This window comes from Netta rufina, assembly GCF_964035555.1.
Source record: "Netta rufina genome assembly, chromosome: 5".
Lineage (NCBI taxonomy): Eukaryota > Metazoa > Chordata > Aves > Anseriformes > Anatidae > Netta > Netta rufina.
In genome coordinates this window covers 18517032-18542275 of record NC_140128.1, presented here as the reverse complement: position 1 = coordinate 18542275, position 25244 = coordinate 18517032, and the positions used below count along the sequence as shown (strand labels likewise).

Genomic DNA, 25244 nt, shown 5'->3' with positions numbered 1-25244 from the left:
ACTGTGTCCTGAGAAAAGCAGTAGTTACTCTCCCGCTGTAGAAATTATGACCCAGCAACTGCATTTCCTTCCACTATACACTGCATAAACATTAGAGATTGCTCTTCTTTACCTTTTAAAAAGAAATAAGTTGTTAAATATGGGGGAACAGCAAAGGCTGTCACTTTAATTGGTGGCAGTTCTATTTAAATTTCAACTCTTGTTTCAGAGTTCATCCTTCAATGCGGAGCCGGAGGCTCTCAGATGGGAGTTGCTCTACCTCCCCTCTTGGAAATTATCTCACATTACAATAAGTCAGAGTCCCAAAGCCCTGGTACTAGATAAGCTATTGTTTGTTATAGCCAAAAGGTATAATTTGTTATGCAGAAGACTGCTACTGATCAGTGGTGAGACCACACTTGGAATACTGGGTCTAGTTCTGGGCTGCCCCATACAAGAGCTACAATTGAGCTACTGGAGAGTGCCTGAAGAACAGCCACAAGTGATGGAGGGAGTGGAGCGTCCCTCCTAGAGGGGAGACTGAGAGCTGAGCCTGTTCAGTATGGAGATAGCTTGGAGGATTTTACCAGCGTCTATAAATACCTGAGGGATGGTGCAGAGGTCAGAACCAGGCTCTTTTCAGTGGTGCCCAATGCAAGGACAAGAAGCAATGGGCCCGAACTGGAACACGAGGGGGTTCTCTCTAAACATCAGGAAGTCCTTCTGTACTGTGCATAGAGCCCTGGCACAGGCTGCTCAGAGGTTGTGTGGGGTCTCCACTTTGGAGATCTTCAAAACCTACCTGGACGTGGTCCTCAGCAACCTGCTCTGGGTGATCCTGCTTGAGTAGGGTTGGGACCAGATGGGCCCAGAGGCCCTATCCCACCTCAACTATCCTGTGATTGTGTGATTCTGTGAAATAGCTGGCTTCCAACTTCTGCTCCTAAAGCCCTTTCTACAACTCACTACTATACTGGATTACTATTAACTGTAAAGCAAAAACCAGTGCTGTTTATTGGCTTGCAGGCAGTCTCACAGAAACTTTCCAGCAGCTATTTGTACCTCATAAAAAAAAATCTGGACTAAAAACTTATGTTGTTTCTTTCTACTGACCCTGAAAAATTGTTCATTACCCAGCAAAATATCTACAGAACTTCTAAAACATCCCTGTAATTACTAAAATACGCTGAGTAGTCTCCTACTACCATTCCTAACTGGATTTAACAGCAATTATTTCACAAGCCCAGAAATGGGAGCAAGGGAGCCAGCAAAAAAAGATAAAAAAGACACAAAAACATTTTACTAAGTAGTGGTAATTGTGAAACTTTATTTTTTGAAGTCACAGAAGAGGGTAGAACATTGACACAGTGTTGAATGTAAATAACCAACCACAATAGAGTAAGTGAACAAGATAAAAAAACAGCTTAATACATTTTATACAAGAAAGCAATTGGTACAAAGGGTGAATTAGAATCATGATTTTCAAGGTCAGGCACACACCTCTTTTGTCCTTCAGAAGATCAACCCTTAAAAGAATATTCAGTTTGAGTGGTGTTAATTCTGGACAATGGTAGCCTCTAAACGCACCAAAGCTCTCCTACTCTGTTGCATTAAATAGCCGAATCAAGAAATTCTGAAAATGCGTATTCGAGGTATTCAATCAATTCCACACTGCTATTTAATAAACAGGTTAATTTATCATCATTCAACCTGACTTTTACTACCTAGTCAGTCCTAACCTGAACTCTTATCACTCATCAAGAAGTGATTCAAGGGATTCAAGGTTTAGTTATGGATGAATCATTTTTCCAAAACATTTTACTTCAACAATAAAGTACATTGTACTATAAAGTTCATTCAACTCTAAGTAATTTCAATTACATTCCTATGGCTTTTGAGCAAAGAAGCAAGTAAGTTTTACTGTATGTACACATATCAAACATCAAGATTTAAATTAATTATTTATTAATAGCCTACATTCACTGTGGATTGCTAAGATTTACATCCAAAAAGCATATTTTATTTACACGCTGTTGATGTTTTTAAGGAATGAAATAAAATCCTATCTGTTTAGGAATTATGATCTATCCCAAATTAAAAAAAAAAAAAAGATACATTTAACACCACTTTTAAACATTTACAATTACAAAAACAACTTTGTGCCAATTATGCTTACTCTAAGAATGTAAAATTGCATTGATAACTGCACTAACTATAATTAGACTTAAAACATTTAACACCTGAGAGTCAAATCTAAACTTTTTTTTTTTTTTTTGGAAAACCTACAAGCTAATATGCCCTATGTTAATTTAAGTATGGATTGGTCAGTGGTCAATACAAAAACAGTGTATTATTTCTGCAGCTCCAAAGGAATATATCACTAATAATGTTGTTGCAGTAGTCTGATAAATGCCAGGCCTGTCAGCTGCAGTAAGGCTTATTTCAAAGTCTCCTTTCCCACACACTGTACCCAATCGAATAATGAGTCTTTGGCCAATTTCTATGGGGGGTCCTTTATGTAAGCATATATTTGCTTAAGTATGCATACTGGATCTTTGTTAAGGTTTCCTACCTCAAACATACACACAGAAGTGTTTTAATATCTAGAACATTGCAAAAAAAAACAAAAAAAAAAACAAAACAACAACAACAAAAAAAACAAAACAAAAAAAAAAACAGGAAAAGGCATATAAAGTTAGAAATACTGGCCAGAAAACATCCAAAAATCTAATGAGAAGTTTTGTATCATTCCCCAGAGTGCTTTCAAAATTAGCACAGCTCTGGAGCAGCACTTACTGTATTACTAAACATCGTGTACTTTACATTCCCAGAAAAATAAATTTGTTGCCCTACCAGGTACACTGCATTGCATGATCTAAAAAGTAATGACACCAATAAAGCCCGCGGAAGTGAAGCATCACATACCAAGTTACTTCGGTTTTGTAGTAACCATTTTACTTCTGCACTTGGAAATATTATGCCCCCTTTTCAGTGAAATTGTCCACCCTACTCCCCTACCCTAATTTCTTGTTGTATCCTCCAGAAACTGCTTGATCAAGGGCATCTCCCAGGAAGGATTTGATAAAGCTAGGATTTCCCCATTCTAGAGTTGATTTCTACTGCCTTCACAGCTTTTCTCATGTAGATAGCTGGCCATACATAGTATTGGTCCTTCCAGGCTGAAAGAAGGAAGACTGCAATTGCTCAACCTCTACAGGCAGCCCTGATTCCCAGACAATCCAACAGGCTTGCATTTAAATAATTTTTACAATTCCCTGGGATTCAAACTTACCTCAGCTGAGCACCGACACTATTCAGCAAAATAAGCTGATGAGTATCTGTAGCTCTGAAACAATTACTCCTACATTTCATAGAGAATGATCTTTGCTATTTAATATGAAATTATTTCATTAGAGCTTTGAACCTAGCTGCACCATACACAAAGATATTCAAGTCTACTTATGTCATACCCACCTAGTTATAATTTCAGAACTAGATATGCATTACTACTTCCCCTCACCCATCACTAAAATAATGTAAAACTGACTCCCAGCATAAGATTTTTTTCCTGGGTTTAGATTTTTTTTTTTTTTTTAAAGGCACTGGCATGAACAAGCACACAGGTCCATTTATATGGAAACAAAAATCAACAATGTGGCAAACGTGCTTGTAAGTAGTAAGAAAAATGTGATACCTTCTAATTTACATAGTATTTTACTACTCAATGTAGCACATACTTTCCAAAAAAAAAAAAAAAAAGAAAAAAATCCACTACACTAGTTGAGTGTGATGCACTGGTTTATATTACACTAGTGAGGTGTGATTCACTGTGTGTGCGTATATATATAAATATATTTATTTTTTTTTAACATTTTTAAGAAATTAGTTTTAAGGAAGTCAATGAAGGTAAATAGCCACAAGTTTTGTCATTCATTGACATAAAGCAGCAGATACTTTGAAGAACATTCTACTATCAATATATACCAAATCAAACCTTTCGTAGGACTTGAGTTTAAGGCTTGATATGTTTTATCCCTTCCATTCAGGGAGGGAAGTAGACTCAATTATAAGAAAGGGGAAAAAAAAAAAAAAAAAAAAAAAAAAAGAACAGGGGTATACAGATTAAGGGAAAACTGCAGGAGTTAGAATACACATACCTTCATGCAATAATGCTATACTTCATCCCTAGAAACATACAAGATTTCAAAAGACACCCTTTGTGGAAATAAATTCTTCCAAAACATTGGAAAAAAAAAAAATCATGAAACATTCAAGCCACTGCTAAGGTTTTCATAGATGATCAATAAGATTGTGACTCAGCTTCTTCACCAGCTATTGTTTGACAAGCCTTGCTTTCATTCACTGTTCAGAAGAGTCCCCATTCCAACAACAGGAGGTTGCTTTGCACCAATACGGCAAATCACTTTGTACAGTTTTTACTGTGGTTAAATAAACCCATGATGTCAACCATTGCTTTTTGGATGTTCTTTCCAAAGCGATGAGAATCCTTAAAAACAAACAAACAAGAACTATGAGCACAGTCAGGCAACGGTTGTCTTTTAAGCAAAAGAAGGAATTTTAACATTAAATTTTCAAACTTTGGGATATAAACCACAGAAATTCTAATGCTATATAAATTAATCCAGGTATATGCTGTTACTAACTGATGAGTTCTTCATTATGTATTTGTTTCCGTACAGAGAAGGGAGAATCTCCTTTTCAGAACATGTGCTTATAACTATGTATTACGACTTCAAAAAAAAGACAACTATTTTATACATGAAGATTTTGTAAAAGCTGATTTTTAGAAGACAGAAGAATGTTCAGAAAGTGTATGACAACTTAGTAGTTGTGAAAAAGCATAAAAACATTTTTCAGTTGAGTTTCTACCAGAATCCTGAAACTATTACTATTGAAGAATTACATGAAGTATTGAAAATGAAAATTACATTTACTTAAGTGCAAACAAAGTCTTCATGCTGTCAGATGAATGGTACAAGGAAGAAACTAAAATTACAAATATAAATCATTAGCTACATTATAAAACCTATTGCAGAGACAGCTTAGTATCAAGGCCAAGCACATGAAGTGCTGCCTTCCCTGTATGGACTTTTGCCTTGACTGATAAGTAAAATTACAGGGAAATCTAATGTATAAACTAAAAGTTGAAATTGTTTTTCAAGTGCCTATGTAAGAACAAAGTCGTATTTTCTAATATTTAATGATTAACTGAAGGCATCGAGATCTCTCGGACAAGTTAAGGTCAAAAGAGGAAAACTAGTTCAGCTATGTGATCCTGCCAAAACTGAGCGTGTCGTAAGACAAAGAGGAAGGATGAATCAAAGCTCACTCAATAAACGCTTCTGAATCAGCAGGATAGTGAACAGATGCGACATTCTAATAGTTGGGTGTTACTCTGATAAATTATGATAATTATGTTTCCCAAGCACAGGTTACAATTTATGGGTCAACTTCCTTTCAGAACTACTTAGACCAAGCAAATTCAAAGAATAAAGAGCACACATTTCATTATCTTTACAACTGCAGTCAGAGGCAAATCAAACTGAAAATATAAAACAAAAACCAGGAGATTCCTATCTTACTGTTTATGGGACAGGTATGAGTCATTTCACATAAATTCCAGGAACTATACCTGCGTAAAGATGGCCTTCCTTATGCCTGAAAGCATAAGTGAAGTAGCATATGGTTTCCATGATTCATAAAGCTATTAAGTTTATAGAAGTTGAGAAAAAAATTAACATACAGCATATGTCATCCACAAAACCAGGTGTAACAGGCGTCAAAACCCACAGTGTAACAACATTGTAAGTCCTACTCATTGTCTAAAAAGTTTAGTAGAACAGTTTTACAAGCAGATATTCGTCAAATTTATTAAAATACAGGAAAGAATTGTCCCTTACTGTCTCAGAACAGGAGATTTTGCTGGAGACATGGAAATGGATAGAGTTTTCATCCAAGATAATGTAAGAAACACCATAACCATCATCAGCCACCTAAAGAAAGACAAAAACAAGTGCTATTTTTTTCCTTCATTTTCTACACGATCTTGTACATAATTACACAACTCTCACTGTGCAGTTTTTAACATCCCTTGCAGTTTTTCCTGAAGCAAAAAATAAGCTTTCTGTAAGCTTCCATCTTGACAAACCAACCAAAATAGACTAACTATTCTAATTTCTAGGAGCAGTCCTGTAGTCCCTCTGACTGTTCGTTTAATACAAATGCTTTTGGAAACAGATAAATCTAGTCTATCGCTTGGTAAAATCTACTTAACAGACAGTGCTGACACATTATCAACTATCACATTCAAATCCTGGTAAAAAATACTACAGCAAAGTCAGCAGCTCTTTAAATTTCTAAAAACATACTAGTTTCTTTAAAGGCTATGAAAGTTGTACAAAGTTTGATTTTTTTTTTTCCTAAATCTAGCCACTACTCACATTTAGGAGGGCTAGCATACCAGTTTAATTAGCTTAATTTGGAAAAAAAGAAAGCATGAACATGTTTTTAATTAATCAGGAAATAATAAAAAAAAGTGAAATTACTTCTACAAATGCCAACCTTAAAATCCAGATTAAGTAATAAAGCATTTGTCTGTAATAATAGCCTGGCATAATCAATCTCTGGGCATAACTGATGTGATAAAAGCCCCCAGCTTATCAGAACATGGAACCCTGTAGCACATTTGGCAACTGTGCATTTCCTTAGGAATAATCCATTCCATAATCCCTTGGGACAAGGCAAAAAACATGATGTTTCCTCTAAGCACATCCATATCTTGGAAAACATTAAACACATACATTTAAAAGTGCAGCACGTGCTTTTAATGTGCAACACTAAGGTATTACACCTCTGAAATTTTTAGTCTGAAACTGTTTTCAAAATAGACACTTGTACTTAGCAAACATACTGGTCCAAATCCTCCACCACTGGAGAGCATTTCAGGGTTCTTCTTCAGATCAATGTGTTGCTGTGGTGTCTGACTCGTTGACAGCCTCCAAGGCTCCGACAACACCTTTGTTAGACAAGAAAGGGATGCAATCAAGTACAACATACTGCTTAAGAACATAATCCAGGTAAGTTATTAAACATTCAATAAGCAATTATTAAAGATAACTCCAGTTCATGTTAATGGAACAATCAATCAATCAGGTTAAAAGAAACAGCTGAACCTATCCCGATATGCAGGCCATATATGAGGTCTTGATGTTAATTTCTCAAAAAATAGCATTTCTGCTGCAAGAAATGTTATTTCAAAACAGATAAATCTGGTCTATAACCTGGTAAACCCTGCATACCAGGTCTTGTTAATAAGACCAAGAAAGGCAGCATTCAAATCCCAATGACTTACCACAGTATTTCACTGGGATTTGAAAAATCTCTAACAATATACAGAAGTTTCTTGCAAGGTTACAGAAGTTGTACAAGGCTGTTTTATTCTTAACTTAAAACAGGAATACACTCTTATTTTCAAAAGATGTACAATTTTTTAAAAATAAATCCTAGCCTTAAAACCTGGTTTAATAAAGCATTTGTCACTGTAACAAGCCGTGGAAAAAAATCATAATTAGTGATTTAGCTCACATTAACTTATAACAAAGTTTTTTTTTTTTGCCACAATTCCAGTAGAGCATTCTTAAGAGAAAGGCTGTAATACCTTGAAAATATGCTAAGAGCCACAAGTAGCCAGTATTTTTTTTAATACATATTACATCTCTCTTGTAAACCTCTATAACCTGTACATAACATTACTAAAATGCCCATTAGTAAGTGTAGATATAAAGCAAAACAAAACCAAGTTGTAATCTACCAGTAAATGTTAAGCAGTGCTACCTAAACACTTACCTTTTTTTCTGAGGAAAATTGTAATTACGTAAGTATGTAAGCAGATACCAGAAGACACTAAGTAAACACAGATTATTTACTGTAATCAATAGACACCAATAAAGATCACTTACTTCCTTAAGGAAAGGAGAATCTACAGAAAGGTACTTGGAAACAACATAGAGGCAGAACAGATGGCGGTCAATGCCAGCACCAGTCATGGCAAGACGATATAAGTGCTGATGTTTGGTAGCTGCAACCCGGAAGAACTTAAGCTTATTTTCATTCTAAAAAATGAAATAAAGAAGAAGAAAATCAGGTAATGAACTGGATTGAGGGTGGAGGTACAATAACTAAGTTACAGCAATGGCTCCTGAGCCTAGAGCATTTAAGGACAAAGTACAAGACAAGGCAGGCAACTAAGACCAAATACTAGAATTCACTCACTTTGCAACCTCATGTATTTTATTTCAGTATTAGCTATTACCTGCTGTAAATAGTGCAAAATGAAAACAAAACAATATTTTAAATGTGATATAACCACAGAAACAAACATGATTACAACTGTAGTTTATTACTTTGTATATTTAGTTTCTTAGCTACAGAAAAGCAAGTCTCAACATGACTTAAGAAAAGCAGGAATTTCAACAGCTATTTTAGAAGGCTAACTGACAACAACATATGAACGTAATGCAGAGGCTGACAGAAATTATTAGTTCCAAGCTCATTTTTAGATAGCTATTTTAAGATTTTTATAATATGGAATGCAATGCTGAAAATATGGCAACCTGTCACTTCTTATGTCTAGCATCACTGTATTTTATGCCACAAGCCATTCAACCCTCACCCTGCCCCACCCCCTTCCCAGTAAAGTTCCTTAATGGGAATCAAGGGTTTAGGTTCCGAGTGATACCACAATTACCTGAAAACAATTAGCATAAACCTGTAGGTTGCTAGCAATAAGCTGGACATTATACATAGTAACTTAAAATTCAAAATAAATAAATAGTGTTTTCATTTCATTTTAAAGGAACAGTTACATATTGAAGATCATCCAGGATCACTATTTTTATTCCAGGTCCACAAGTGGCAATAATTGGCATTTCTTAAATTAATTTTCTAATGAAGTGGTATATGACCATGTAATTTTTGGCTATTACCAATGTTGACAATGTATAACAGTCATTTCCAAATACTCACTTCTTAATATATACACATCAGCTAATCAGAAAAAATAAAGTTAAACTACAATATAGTGTTTTCCTGCATGAACGTTTATTCATAGAATCACCGAGCTGGAAAGAACCAGAACTGTTCATCTACTTCGACTTCTTCTCTTCCCTAAGATCAGATCAACTAAAGCTCCTTCCTGAAGAACCGTTATGTAACTTACTTTAAGAGAAAAAAAATAATCTGTTTGAGGCTTCTGACTATTTACTTTGCTACTCATTATCTATCCTTAGTAGCAGAAAATGTTTCCCTAATGTGTTTCGTGCCAAAATTTAAGTCCATTACCTCTTGGGAAAGAGAACAGATTGTTCCCATCATCTTTCCATCAGCTTTTTTCCCCCCACTTGAGGACAACCTGGCTTCCTACCTCTTCTCACTACACTAAGTTCACTTCTTTAGACTAGGCAAGAATAAAGAAGTTCAAGTTCTCCTCACAGATCCTGTTTGGATCTCTGTCACTTTCATGATGACTCTCTCCAGTCCATCCATACCTCAAGTGTGGTGTCCAAAGCTGGGCATACCCTGCCAGCTAAGGCCATAATAGGGGAAGGAAAAAATACAGGGGAAAAAGGACTAACAAAAATAATAGGGCAAGACAAACTAAACTGAATGCTGACACTTCCACAATGGTGTGACACTGAGCGTGCTACATCAGTGCTGAGTTACTGATTATTATAGTCACCTCAGTTTTCTGTAATTCAGGGTCTGTAGAAGTTGGTATTCTGGTGGTTACTGCCATTCACCTTCGGTAAAGCCTTCAATTCCTGTCATACTAATGGAGGATGCAGACAATTATCTGATGCTACACATCATTCCTCAAAACAAAGGCATAGATCTTTCCTTAAATCTTTTAAAACAATTCAGGGGCTTGTATGAATAAGTACCGATAGCCATGTGACTTATGAATGGTATTAGGAAACAACACAGTAAACTTACGCTTTCAGTTGGATCTTCCATGGTTCGAACAAAATTGCATGATTCAACAGTACATGAACGGACAGTTTCAGTCCTGCCTTCTCTGAACAAGCGCGTCATAGAGGCTTCATATGTCAAAGAAAATTTTCCCATGTCCTTTAAATTTGAAAAATAAGGACTTAAAGGTTTATTTGAACATAGCCCCATTCTTAATCAACAGTAAGGTTCAAGGTAAGCACACAGGATACGAATCACTCCACAAATTAAATGTTAAGTTTTTAGTAGCCCACCGTTAACAGTCTTATCTACAGATGATTAAAAAAAACAAGATTAATAATGGGATTTGATAAATACTAGTTGAACAACCAAACCAGAAAGGACTAACAAGGACTACACCATGCATTTTATATACAGTCTTTTTCAGTCTGTTATAAACAGATACCAATTAAAAAACTACCAAAAACCTATAAGAATGTTCAGTGGCTTCCTAATTAATACAACTATGGTACATAATCCATAGAAGATTATGACATCCTAGAAGACTGTGACATCCTTAAGAATATTTTCAACCCAAAGTTTAATAGGATGTAGATGAATGGAAGCATGGGGATGGAAAGCATGTGAAAGAATGTGATTCAAGGATGTGAAAACTGAAAGTGAAAAAAAAAGTTGTAAAAGCTTATCTAACACATTAGCAACTCTTCCTGATCAAAATATACATCAGAACAGATCACAAGTCTGTTCAGCTTAAAATAAAGAGGATAGGTGGTTAGAAGAAAGAAAAAGGGGGGAAGGAGGGAAAAGAAATTAAAATTTCGTTACATTGGTGCTTTCTGAAAACAGACTGCAGAAAAAGTGAGCTACAAGAAAAAAAAAACAGGCAGGCACTTCTATTAATCTTCTTTGGGAATGTCCCCAACTACCCAATTAAGGGGAACTTCCAACTAAAAGATAAGTTTAATACCATTTAGATAATAACACTACTGGAAAACACACATGCTAGAATTTTCATATCTACGAAGTATCCAGAGACAGAACAACTAACGGGAAAAGAAAAAGCCGCATTAGCATCAATAAGCCAACCTTTGGACACTGAATTTCCAGCAAGTAATCTGTTCCGCATTTCTATTAACTTCCATGGAATGACCTTGCACAAGCAGTGCGAAGTTAAAGTACAGCGTACTTTACACAGCCACGTGTTTTAACCACAACAAACAGTTGCGTACTAATAGTACGCAAACATACTATTCCCAATTTAATGAGATTCTATAATCTAGATGTCCATTCTTGACAGTTGGACTAGATGATCTTGGAGGTCTTTTCTAACCTGAACGATTCTATGATTCTATAAGCCAGAAGCAGTCTGTTCTTACCCGATAGTGAGCAAGCTGCAGGGCAAGTTGAACGAAGGCATCAGGGCTAGTTTTTGCTTTCTTTATTAGTCCCTTCCCAAAAACGTCAAAATAAAATGAACAGAAGTCCACATCATCTGCCAGAGCCGTGGCAGTGCTCAGAGACCTCTCAATCACTTCTTGGCACTATAATAAAAAAAGAAATTGCTTACTTATATGCAAATATATACATATGCATGCATTAGAAGGCATCTAAGAGTAATGTTGAAGAAGCGCACGCATTTTTAACTGACACATAAAAAATGTTGCCTTTCTGTGTGCCATGAACATCATTGTCTAATTACTCTTCCTTTGGAGAAGCTATCTTTGCCTGAAAGTTGAGATTCAAAGAGCTTTAAAAGAGTTTTAAGCCAATACTCATTTAGAGCCCAAAATTGGGCTTAAAAAACCACACAACATACTTAATTAAATGTATCACCAGCCATTACTTTTTAAATTAAAATGAAATAGGGTTATGGCAGTTTGTCTTGAACTCATGAAAAAAATAAAGAAAAAGCCTTCTGTACAGAACTTTTAATACTTAAAGACAGCTAATCAAAAGGAGATGTTACACAAGCACAATAATGAAACCATAGCAAAAAATCTCTATAGCCGTACAGTTTCTATTTACAATGGATGGCCACTTGTTTTTGATATGTTGCCAAGCAAGAACGTTTCTAGTAAGAAGTTGAAATTTCCTAACCAGAATTTTAAAAAGCGGGTGTTAAAAACCCTGACATCATTTTAAATGAACTGGGTAAGGTGAAATAATATCTTACAGGGGTCAAGGAAATTCAAGCTATTTATGAAGTTATCAGTAATTACTAAACTGATTTGACTGCTCAGGGGAAAAAAAAAAAAAAAAAAAAAAAAAAAAAAAAAAAGGACCTCCTAAGGACCTCCTTCCCCAGAGCATTATCTGCTCTGTACTTACTTCTTCTGGAATTTCCCACTGTAGTTTGGTAGGCATAGGAATATTTTGATTGGTATCTCCTTTGCAGTGTCCATCCTCTGAATAGCCCAGTTCAAGGTACTCAGTTGCCATTACATTCTGCAAAGATACATTTTCAAAACTGTAAATATAACATATTGCTATGAAATTAGAATTTTGAAGTCAGCATAATACAATTTCAATAGATAGTGAAGTATAGTACATGGTCTGTTTTCAAAGAGTGAGGATAGATGCTTTCCTACTACTTTAAGGGATTTTTGCCTGTCTTCTTCACAGGAAAACGTGAGATACGTACAAAATACCTGACTGCTGCAGTACATTTTGTTACATGGTACCGAAATAATCAGTGTTTTAATTAAAATCCCACCTCCAACTTAGCAGTAGTAACAAAAAGTCTTAGAGTCTTATATTTCACAAACTTTGTTCAATTTTGATTCTGAAGAGTTTCTGCAAGGTTATCATCAAAAAAAAGTTTATTTCAGATTAAGTGCATATCCTTGCAAAAATTTTATCAGAAATCTTTAATTCTCTTTAAGATTTGCATCCTATTCAGTGTTTATATATGTGCATTAGACTTCTTGTGTGAGGAAGTGGAATGTTTTCAGGATGGACAATACAACCTGAATGACAGGATAAAAAATTTCTACCTCATATGATTTCAAATGACATCCTCAATGTAAAAACACAAAGCAGATTTCAATCTGCTCAACATGGAAAGAAAAAAACTTGACAAAAGTCTGTTACACATACATACATATTTCCAGTCTCTTAATTTAACTTTCTCACTTAGATGACAGAACATGCCAACTATGAAAAAAATCATTATATCTACAAAACACACCGTGTATAATAAACACCTAACAATAGATAATTTCCTAGGAAACTGAATTCTTCTCAGTTTATTTTGAGCTTTGTAATTCTTCGCAGAAAAGGGAAAATCTAAGAGTAAGAACAAACAAATGAACTAAGTATATCTTAGTATAGTCACTGACAAGTAACTTTTCCATTACCCAGAACAGCTGGTCTGAACTAGACAGTCCAGTCAACCTCAAACAAGTTTTGACATTCTCCCCTGGTTAGCGAATGCAATTAGGACTTCTTGTTCTTACAAATAGATGCTCTCAGATAATAAAATCAGGACATGACTTGGGGGCATCATTCAGGCCTGAGTCCCATTTGCACAAATACATAATGAAATTAGAATTAGCTAATATTTATGAGTGATTGAGACATAACTGTTTATAGGATTAAGCTTCGAGAGAAAAAAAAAACATTCAAATAGGATTTCAGGCAATAAACTATGCTCATGATGGAGAAATCTGTTAAAAAGTGCCTTCATCCCATTCACTGCAGTGAAACGAGCTAATTAAAACAACATATCAGTCTACACCTCATAAAAAATGGCTTAGAGGAAAAGTTATACTCCAGCCTATATCTAAATTTTAAAAATAAGCACGGGGTTTGGATAGCACAAGGAAGCTTAAATGCTTCAGAAGCATGCATATATGCACCATAAAATGCTGTGTTAAACAGGCAACAGTGTATTTATACTGAATACTATAAACAAGCGGGATGGAATGCTGTATCACTTTTCTGTGAATGCATCTGTTGTCATTAAAATACAATTAAGACTTAAATTTAAGGCATAGCAACTTCCTAAGCATTTTAAAAAAAATTCTGTAGTTGCTGTGTAAAACCGAAAATAGACAAAACTGAAAGAGGTCCGTAAATCCTCATCAGCTCAATAAATGCAGGGGACTGAAGACAAATCCAATGATCTTCAGAGGACCAAATAATGTTATCTTTTACGTTCCTTTTTTTTTTTTTTTTTTTTTTTAAATAAAACACTTACCTCCCACAGGTGTCCAACAATAGGCGCATCTGCCCAAGAATGCTCTGCATTCAGACCCATTCTGCCATTTTTGAATACTACAAGAGTAAATGTTTTATCAAACCACCTACAAAAGAAATTGAGATTATGTTATGGATTTTTATACTTTAAGAACATTTTTACACTGTATCTTCATCTCTATCAAAAAGACATTCAAATGCACAATGCTTTTTTGTTTGGGTTTGATTTTTATTTTTTTTTAATAAACAGACAAACTTATTGGCTTAGAAGTCACTAACTCATGTATTAGCAAAATTCTAAAAATAAGATGTTTTCCACAGAATCGATACTGTACCTGTCATAACATTTGCCATGTATTAGGGACTTTGCATATGCATCCAGTGACTTCCCTGGATCTTCCTTCTTGTACCCTTGCTCGATGTCATCCAACGTCACAAAAAATGCTGCTTTTTCAACAGCATCTAGAGACTGTTTGTTCTTTCCACGGCTAAAATAAGTCTGTCGAGCCTTAGCCCATGGTATTCTGCAGAAAGAATTTGGTTTACAGCCAAGTTACAAAAATCAGTCAATATTTTATTACCCTTAAAATCACTATGCAACATTTCTCCTACTTTTATCAAATTCAAAGCTACTACTTTCACTATGTTTAAACTACATCAGAAGGGGAAATTCTAAGAACACAGATATAATGCAAAGCTAGGAAGCAATTCATTATCAATTCCAAAGTGATCTTATAGCACCCTTCCAGTACTTAAAGGGGGCCTACAGAAAGCTAGAGAGGGACTCCTGATCAGGGAGCATAGCGATAGGACAATTGTAATGGTTTCAAACTAAAAGAAACTAAAAGAGTAGATTTTGATTAGACGTCAGCACGAAATTCTTTATTCAGAGGGCACTGAGACACTGGAACAGGTTTCCCAGAGAAGTTTATGTTCTGTCTCTGGATGTGGCTTTGAGCAACCTGGTGTAGAGGAAGGTGTCCCTACCCATGGCACCGAGGTTGGAACTTGATGAACTTGTGAAGTCCTTTCCAAGCCAAACCATCCAATGATATCATCACACATGCACACCTTACTCTTCAGAAGTTCAACATGTCTGCTGCACCCCAAACGTATAGCATAGATCTACATTTAGTAACTGAACAAATAACTGATCTTGCACCTAGAACTGAGTATATGCTGCTTTATTTTGTAGGTGCAAGTCATAAATATAGAACAGCAGTTACTGAATTAACATTCTCTATCTTAAATTTTAGGATATTCTTTAAGATGCCAGGAAGCCTCAGAGCAGATTTAAGCTTTAGTTCAATATGCTTAACACTGAAAAGCTTCAAATTACTATTCTTACAGCAAACAATTAAAGCAGAGTTCCCCCGCTTTTCAGCTAAGTGTAAGGAGCCTGTATACAGCACTGACACTGCAAAATTACTTTTAACTCCCTGTTATTACAAAGGGCCGCATAGCCGTTACATGTCAGCAATATACTTCTTAATATATTAATTTAAAAAAAAATGATAATAACCATACCTATCTCCTGCAGTAAGAGCTGCAAGTTTTGCTTCACCAGCCTGAGGCTCTGAATCATCATCAAGAATTCTTTGCATCTGCTGTTCAATTTCTCGAGGTTTCAACAGTCTACCATCATGGTACAGCCACACTTTGAAGTAACGCCCCTTATGGTACACAACAATGTGCTTGCTGTCTTTCACATGCTGGAGAGTATCTAGAATTGTAATCACTTACGTGAGAAGAAAGCTGAAGTTTCAAAATACCAATAACACACTATATAACATCAAACGCCTGCTGTATGTATTACCAGTTAGCCACAGCTTGCTTATTTTAACAAAGAAATAAAATGTAGAATAAGAGGTACCACTCCCACACGTTAATTCAGGATTTTAGTACACAAAGATTGCTGCACGAAACAGTCAAATACCCAGATTTGGTAATCACGTAACAGTTCCATGGTGGAGACAACTAAAGCAACTACATCTGCATTTCTGTATCCAAAAAGTAAGCAGTACCAGTGTAGCCTGATGAAGCAGTCAGCAAGAGAACATGCTGGGTAAGTCTGGCAGAAGGTACATCCATGTTCATAAGCTTTTTTTCATGCTTACCCTGGCACATGCAGACAGAATACTACCTCTATAGGCATGAAGTGTCACATTACAGTAGTCAGTGAAGAAGAAACCTAGGCCGCAAGTTTGTCCTCACTTTATTTACAAATATAAATCCAATTGGGATAAGCCTAAACTTATGTCATGAAGGCATTGTGTCAAACCTCAAGTGAAGGTTTGTAAGCAGCCAGGAAAAGTCCTCATTTGATGAAAACTGTTCAGTTCTTTCACTACTCCAAAGAACTGTTTTCATTCTTATGCATCTGAGGAGACCAGTTAAGGAGATGGTAAAGAAAAAAAGCCTAAGTCATGATTCTGAGAAATTTGAGAACTGTTGCACCAGGAAAGAGTGCTCAGAGCACTCAAAGTATAGAACTCTTAATAAAGTATAGAACACTTAATGAAGTTTAGACAGGTATGCTCCATCCATTGATCAGAAGCATTTTCATGCTTCTGTGAGCCTATTATACTATTAAAGAGCACCACTATCACTTGGAAAGCGCAATCGAACATGCAGATTCATAACATCATGGAAGGCATTTTAAAATAAAAATAAAAATTGAGGAGCTGGAGTTACCCCAGAGTTACATGACTAACTTCAACAGGCATAGGACCTAAAGTGAAAATGAGAGGACCTAAATGAGAGAGGACCGAAAGTAGAATGTGACAAACCCTGCTTTTCTATCTATAGGCATTATTAACGAATGCACACATCTGCGTTCCCTCAAGATGTATTCAACTTCTGTTGTATGTAATGAGAGCATGTTTACACCTACAATGAGAATGTACACATGAACTATCTTGTAACTAACTTGAACTAACTTGCAGATACAAATGTTTTTGGGGCTGAGCTAATATGATTGCTTGTGGTGATCATATAAACGTATTTGTAATGTTCCGCAGTATGTAGAAGTTGCAGAAGCAGACTGAGATGAAAATGACCCTACTGTAATTCAACAGCTGCCTCCCTTTATTCAACACTAAGATGTGAAAATTTAGTTACTCATCACTTAGGATAATCAGACCATTACTAGAGTTAGGGTAGGACAGGAGCTCACCACCACCAACACTGTATACATTTTCTTAATGCATTACAGAGAAAGTTTTGGACAATCTCCTTATTACAGGTGATTTCACTTATCTGTTATCTTACAGTGCATACCAAGTGTCAAGGCAATACTGGCATTGAAAGAAACTGACAGGACTAAGACTGCCTGTAAACCACGTAAACAATACTGTTGCTCATATTGAGAAAAATACATTATGATGTTATTGTGAATAATAAACAGAAAGGAAAAAAAACAAGAGATGACATATTTTAAAATAACTTTGATAAAGGAACACAACTTTCACAAAAAAACAGATATCAAAAAGGAACCTGAAAGAGCAGAATGGAAAAAAAGTAAAGGTTATATACACATTAAAAATATGGGGCAAACAATTTCTTGAAGTCATCTTATAAAGAAAGAGACAAAAAAACACTAAACTTTCAAAATTACTCTGAAAGAGAAGTCATCTATACACTTTATGGCAATTCATTACTTCTTCAGAAACAACACTATTGGTGTCCTGTCTTTCAGATCCTTACATGGGAAAATACGATTTTAGCAGAAAATTCTCCCTAAACTGTAAATTCCATGATGTTTTTTTCTCCTTGGATGGTCCTGCTTACCTGATTCCACCCCTGGAATACGGGATGTGTTAAACATCCGCTCCCACTGAGCTGAGCAGAGCGGAACAGTTGATCCCATCAGAAGAATCTGTACCACAAATACACATTAAATTGTAATTTGTATACAGTTAGAATATTAACAAGGAAGGAAAAACAGTCTGGTTAAAAAACAGGCTGTAGAACAATGGGATTTATAATGCATCTGTTTTTTTGTGGTCCTCATCTTGACTTCAACTACATGCGGAAAGTTTCATTGACATTCCAGTAGCTGCATTTCCACATCCCCCCTCACCTTACCAAAGCTCTCCCTTCAGGAGGCATAACTAAAACTAGTTAGCATCAGAAATCCAAGGATCTCTCTATGGTCAGTCTGGATGCAAAAGATACACATGCAGCAAGCATTACCTCTTCACTTCTTTTTTTGTTCCTAAACAGCCAGAAGGAGGTTTAAAAAGTTCCAATTTCTCAGACATGCAGTTGCATACAACTAATTACACCCCTGCCATGATCTTCAACAGAACTCCTTAATTGCTTTAACAATATTTGTTCACTACAACACACAGTCACAGAGCGGGATAGAAATTCAGAATGGGATTCATCTTGCCTATCTCTGCTGCCTACAATTCAGCACAACTCTCCATAGGATTTTCATGTCATCTACCCTTAGGCTACCACTGGCCCACTCTTAACCTCAGGGTCTACTCCTTGCCTCAGGCAGCGAGTGCAGAGTCAGAATGGTATGAGGTACATATCTAGTGGAAATCAAGTGTTTCTACACTTCTGTTCAAAGACTTTTTTTTTTTTTTTTTTTAGTTTCTCTAGCATCATTGTTGCATCAGGTTAAGAAACGAATAAATTCAGCTATACACTGCAGATTTTTATTTCCCATCTTGATAAATTAAGTAAATACATTCATCATATTTGGTGGACCTACTAAGCTAGATAATTATGAGCATAAATCCAAAAGAACAACATGAAAATATAGCAAGCATTATGGCATTCGGTGTAGCATACAACTTTCATATGCTACTCCACTTAAAATCCATCCTTAAAGCCAGTATTAGCAAGAAATATGGAAATGTTTTCCTATGAGATTTTCAGACTTCAGTGGCTTGGAAGTACCATTACGTGCTTGGTACATACCAATAATTTGTGAGGTGGTACGATTAACATACACAAGTGGAAGATCCTATTTTCTTTTGGGCAAATAGGTACGTCAGTTTCAAATACTGAAGTCAGTTAGCATGACTGAAGTCTGTGTTTCTGATAGCTGGTACTTTCTGCCTACATGCAATTCAGGTGACAACCAAAATGTTTTAAGATCACAGATCTAGCTGCACCTTACTTATTGTTCTGGCATAAGATATTCCTCTCCTTTCCTGCTCCAGAAAAACAGATCAACTTCTTACTGGCTGTGCTGGAAGAGATCAAAAGCCATTTAAACTTATATACATACTGGCTTGATTTCTTGTCTGTCCAGTTTTTTCCGGTAGAGCAAGATGGCATGGATAACATTACCAGCTCTAGCTGCCTGTAGGGTTGTGGGTGTTAAATAAAGGAAGTCCTGTAGAACAAATAAGAATTTTAAGTTAATTATCACCATACTACATTGGGAAAAAAAATACTCAGTACTTCTCATTCATTTTTTTCTTACAGTTTATTCTGGTCAGTAAAGAAGAGGCTTTAAAATATAATGAAGTATGCTAGTGCAGTGACTTGACGACTTCGAATTTAAAATTTCTTCAGTAGTCAAAGTCTCCTTAAACAGCATCAGTCTGAAAACCTACATGACAGCTATTAGTCATTCCAAATACTATTACTAAAAAGTTAAATTCAAGACTACAGTATTTCCTAATTTTGTTTTTAACATAAGGGTCTTTTGCAAATGTCTGTACAGAAAGTAAACTTGTAAATAAGAACATACAGCTGTGTTACTAATGAAAGTTTTACATTGAGATTTTAAAGATTGCTTGTGGCAATAAGTACAGAACTGGATAACAACTCATTACTGCATGAGTCTGCTTAAATGACAGATGTGCTAAGTTTATTATGAAAATAGCACTGTACTTAAGATATTAGTTTCAGGTTATACTCAAGAAAGAAAATCACCACAAACTGGAGTTCCAAAACAGAAGAAATGAAAAAAATCACTGGCAGAAATTTTACAGTGGTTCTATGGCAGACAAGATGTTCACAGCATTTACCTACCATTGCAAAATAGTTACTATTAACCATAATTGGTCCACGTCCTCTAAGGTAGATATATTCTTCCCACCAATCACTAACCTGCAGCATGAAGAACAAGAAAATGAGTAAGACCTCATCACTTCCATAGTTTGTGTTTATGTTAATGACTCGACAACACTCCACACAGAAGCAGCATGAAAACTGTTAGCTTGCCCTTTCACTTAGGGAACACGCAAACAAACCAAAATCCTCCACTAAATTCTGTTAATATTTAGGGGAAAACAACAACAAAGGTTGAAAAAAATAAATTCAGCTCTAGCTCACTGATCATAAGCTTCTGAAGGCATCATCTTCATATAATGTTTAAAATGCATCAGATCTCCTGAATGTGAAGTATGCCAGGGTAACTGTAGAACATCATAATTTACCTCAGACTAATTCGTACAGCTATATTTTAGATAATACCTCAGGAAGGAATTATGCTGCACAGTTCTCACTATGGTATTGGAGTCTGGATTTTCTTTTTGATAAAAAACTACATATTTGTTATGATTCTTTACTTCACTTTCATATGCTTTACCTGTTCTATATAAAAAAATTGTCCTAAATCCCTCTTCTATCTGGTCAGCCACACCCAGTGTTGAATTATAAATCTTAACACGGTAATGAACAGCTTAAAAGCAATCATTACAGCTAAATTACCAGCTCCAGAAGAATAAACATAGAAATGAAGATCCGCTCTTTCAAGTTCCATTTGCGACACTGTTTACTAAATCCCAGATCAAATCATTTCTGTGCAAATCAAGTGGTCTCCACTTTACACAAATATTAGTCAATTTCAGTTGCTTTCTGCAACATTCATTCCTTTTTAAATGTTAAGCCAAAAATGCAACAAAGAGAAAATAAAATAAGGTCAGTTGAATAGTTAAGTCTCCTGTTTATCTACTTACATAGTTTGTGGCCCACCAGGATTTTAGCTTCAAATACCACTGAAGCCTTGGTCCTAAATTAAATGCGAAGTCTTTGGCAAGACCTTCCATTCTTTTGAACTCTTCATCATTCATAAGTGGCCGGACTGATTCCAGATACTAGAACACAGGAAAAGAATCAGCATCAGTGTAGTCACCGACATGTAGCTTCTTATCATTTCTACACAAAATATTTGAACAGTAGACAGGGTATTCAGACTGAATACATAAGGTTTCAAATGTTATGTTGTTACAGTTAAGACTATACTCTATTCTAAATATTTGCCTGTGAAGTACAAAAATTAGATCTTTTCTACATATTTGTCAGCAAATTGCAAGTGAAAAAGGTCACTTTTCTAACATACATTCTCCCCTCAAGAGCAGAACATATCTTAAAGTACTTATTGTATTGAAGAACTCAGTATATAAGCGTTAACTTGTTTCTTTTTTCCTTTTTCAAAATAAGTTGGAAACTTTTGGAATTGTTTTTCTTCCTTAGAAATTAAATGATTCTGCTTCTTTAGCATGATGCAGAGAATTTTTTTTTTTGTCTCAAAAACAATAAAATCAAATCTTCAGCTTCTATGACATACTGCCCTACTTTGCTGCAAGACTTTTGTTTCATAAAACACTTTTCTGTATGCGTTAGGGAATGCAACAAAACCAAGATGTATCAGAAGCCCTGGAAGTCACATTTCATTGGACAGCGTTATGTAAGTTGATATCATATTGTTCAACATGAAGCAAGCCAGCTTCAAACTGTCGTTGGTTTTAGTGATTTGTCATAGGCCTTGTTTTAATTTCTATGGAGACATTTTAATCCATTAGACAACATTAATACTACCATGCAATGATTTTAAAAGACATGGGAAAACAAAACAAAACCAAACAGTCAAACAAAATCACAATGGTATCTAAATACTGACTAAACCTTACTAAGGAAAGTGAACTAAGTTCAACATACCCTATTGACTGTGTCTTTGACAGCTGGAACTGGCAGTCGTGGTAAAGACGTCTGGAAACTGTACAACATGGGCTTACGTCCCGAGAAGAGCTTTACAAGTGACTGAAGAAAAAACAAAACCAAAATACACACCCCAAATTATTAGATTCCACAAAGGAAAGTGACAAAAGTAATAAGGAATAACATAGCTCTGAGTTCCTTTCATCAGTAAGCGATACATTTAGCAAACTACCACCTTTATCATTGTTTCACAAAGTTAAAAAGGCACTGACAGAAACTAACTTCCTAAAGGTTAAAACATTGTGTCAGTTGCAGAAATTGTGTCATGGAGTCTTCCTGTCTTCCCACACAATCTTTTAGTTGTTAAGCAATACTGTTGTTCTTGTGTGGCACACTTTGATCTCAAAGAAAAACAGAGATGGTTACTTAGTGCTTTGTTTCTTCACACATTTCCTCTGCGAAGGCTAAAGAAGCGAGTCTACCTGTTGATATTTCACTTTTATAATAGGCAGTAAAAAGAAACACCCTACATTGTACTTTAAAACAGGATTCATTATCAAGCCCTCATTCAGCTAAGGATCTTAGATAACTACAGGCATCATTAAAAATAACAATAATGGTTTGGAATCATGACTTGATATTTTCCACAGTTAGAGCTCAGTATCAGTATTATAGATTTACAGGGAGTTTCTTTAAGCATGAGACTGTCCCAGGTAATCTACTGCACAATTTGAACACATCAAGTTGTGTGAGCATGCCGGTGTTATACTCAGTCCTTCTGTTATCAAAAAAAAAAAAAAAAAAAAAACAAACCACAACCAAACAAAACAGACAAAAGCCAACAGTTACCATTTCAGCTTCAGATTTCAGAGCAGTCCCTACTTTTCCATGAGATTGAAGACAGAAGCAGCATTTCTATCTGTGACTGCCTCTGAGCTGTGACATGCACTAGGCTGAAAGTCTAGACCATGCAGCTTCTAGATTATACACAAAGATATTGGAACCATCACCCCATTTCAGCATGAAAGTAAAAACAAGCATTAAACCACTGATCCAGTGGAACCTTTATTGTGAAATCCAATCTGGGCCCAACAGACTACACAGCACATTGCACACAGTTCAACATACTAAATGGTCTAATAGTCTGAAGACAGAAGAAAACTGAGGATTTCCTTTCACTGTTTAATTGCAAGAACTTGCCCTCTATACCCAAATTACAAACAACTGACAAGGCTACTTATTAAAATATTCACTCCTCTCAATTTCCTTGGTCAGCACAGCTACAGGAGGTTGTTTCAGGCAGCACAGACATTAAGAGTTTGTGTTAGCAACAAAGACCTCCCTGCAACAAACAGATCTGTTAGATGTGCCACAGTGATCAGCCCAATGAAATCTGAATGTGCTTCATGATGAGACAAATTTAAAGCTGAATGAGAAAAACACTCAGCGTTTCACAGAAAAACCTACTTTCCTTACATGAAGACAATCTTATTCCAGAACTCAGGCAAGGCTGACACTTTCTTCAGACAGAAAGAAAGTACCTGCTCAACTGACAGACAGAAAACATTTCACAGTATTTCTCTTAAACTCAATGAGAATTTAACAGTTTGAGACCATTAAATTGAACTGACAGACACATATCCATAATTACTTCTCTACTTTCATATCCAGACACAGCAAATGATCTCATTCTTGCACATGTTGCATCTGTTCCAAGAATGTTTGTCTTTTGTTATTTTTAAACTGCAACTAATACTTGGAATTTCCCCTCATGCTGATCAAAAAATTTGACTTATTTAGAGGCTGGAATTTTCATCCAGCCTGCAAATCAATTTATACAGTGACTGAATCACAGCTCAAGTTTTCTATCTGCACGACTATTTGAACAGAGAACAATATACCCATGCTAATATTTTCATGCTGTTAATGAGCATGAAAAGCAGCTGAAAAAAAATCAAAAACCCCAAACATACACATAGAAACCTCTCCTGGATGATAAAAATCTAGAAAGCTAAGGTACTTGGTACTTTCATTAGGGAAACCAGTCTTCTCTTTTGTTGGAACTAGCTGAAGAAAAGGTAAGGAATTAAAATAAAGATTCATATTAAGGAGAGATGGGACACTGTTGGGCATATATTTATATAGAGACTTGTTTCTAAAGCATATGTAACGCACAAGAAAATAGAAAAAAATATATGCAACCTATAATATAGGGAAGTATATAAATATAATACACAACAGGGCATGGTAAGTAGCATTACAGTTCACACTATTGAAGGCTGGCGTTATAAGCTAAGATTAAGAGCTTTGACACATCTATTTGGTAAGACATGCTGAAAACCCTGACAGCGGGAGCTTCAAGCAACTGACAGAAAGCCTTACCATTCAGAGCCTGTACTGTACAAATTCGAGTCATGAGGCTCTTGACAGTGCTTCCAGGAGAAACTAGTGATTAGAAATTTAATATTCATCTGTTACAAATGAAATTTTATTTTAATCTATATTCTGGATGTTGTTGATTACCTTCCATAATAAATCATTACATATTGTTAAACATAACTGTTAATTTTTGAGGCTAGAGACACTTATTTTATCTTAGTAGAGCACTTTAATTATTTCTACATTAATATTGGAAAGAGAGTTAAAACAACCAAGTCTTAGTAACAAAAGTCGCTTCATTTTTGGAGCACCTATATGTATATTCCCTCACTTGACACTCATCACTGCCTTTCAGGGAGATGACAGCCTCTTAGATCCTTTTCCAAAGCACCTCAATTATCGAGAGGAGCAAAATCACTCAAATCTTGTGTAAATTGTGTGACAAGCTACCTACCTCATGTTTTTGCTCCAACTCTTTTTGGAGTCATACCACTAAAATTGATTGAAGGGACATTTAATGTTATTTTCTTCAAACGTGGGATTAAGTTTGGAATGGATGACTAGAAACACCAACATTCAACTTCAACAAAGAATTAGGGTAGCAGTTTGTGGGGAAAACAAGATTTTTTGGTGCCACGTGCCAAGAGAAGTAGGTATTTGAGTCACAGAGTCCCAAGACGTTGGCAAATTTAGAAGTTATTCTTGAAGTGTTTACTCTTCCTTCTACAAGGCCATACTGAACAGTTTAATTATAGCATCAAAAAGATGATAGTAATTAGAAATATTTAACAGCC

The 25244-nt window shown here is 35.6% G+C and overlaps 1 protein-coding gene across 7 annotated transcripts in view; it reads right to left on the bottom strand.

Annotated features, from left to right (window-relative positions):
• Nucleotides 1-1294: 1294 nt before the first annotated feature.
• The window catches only part of CPT1A (carnitine palmitoyltransferase 1A), a 38654-nt gene continuing 14704 nt past the window's right edge, over nt 1295-25244 (bottom strand). For 5 of the 7 annotated variants that reach the window (XM_084287736.1, XM_084287739.1, XM_084287737.1 and 2 more), the window contains 15 exons: nt 22072-22173; nt 21090-21227; nt 20161-20238; nt 19409-19516; nt 17953-18040; nt 15691-15886; nt 14499-14687; nt 14165-14270; nt 12295-12411; nt 11343-11507; nt 9991-10125; nt 7959-8111; nt 6911-7015; nt 5901-5993; nt 1295-4486 (listed from right to left, as the gene is read on the bottom strand). In XM_084287736.1, the coding sequence (XP_084143862.1) occupies nt 4400-4486; nt 5901-5993; nt 6911-7015; nt 7959-8111; nt 9991-10125; nt 11343-11507; nt 12295-12411; nt 14165-14270; nt 14499-14687; nt 15691-15886; nt 17953-18040; nt 19409-19516; nt 20161-20238; nt 21090-21227; nt 22072-22173 (1860 nt within the window). In that variant the 3' untranslated portion in view covers nt 1295-4399. Of the gene's footprint in view, nt 4487-5900; nt 5994-6910; nt 7016-7958; nt 8112-9990; nt 10126-11342; nt 11508-12294; nt 12412-14164; nt 14271-14498; nt 14688-15690; nt 15887-17952; nt 18041-19408; nt 19517-20160; nt 20239-21089; nt 21228-22071; nt 22174-24453; nt 24543-25244 lie in introns of all 7 variants that reach the window. The other 2 variants (XM_084287741.1, XM_084287742.1) reach the window with 2 other exon arrangements.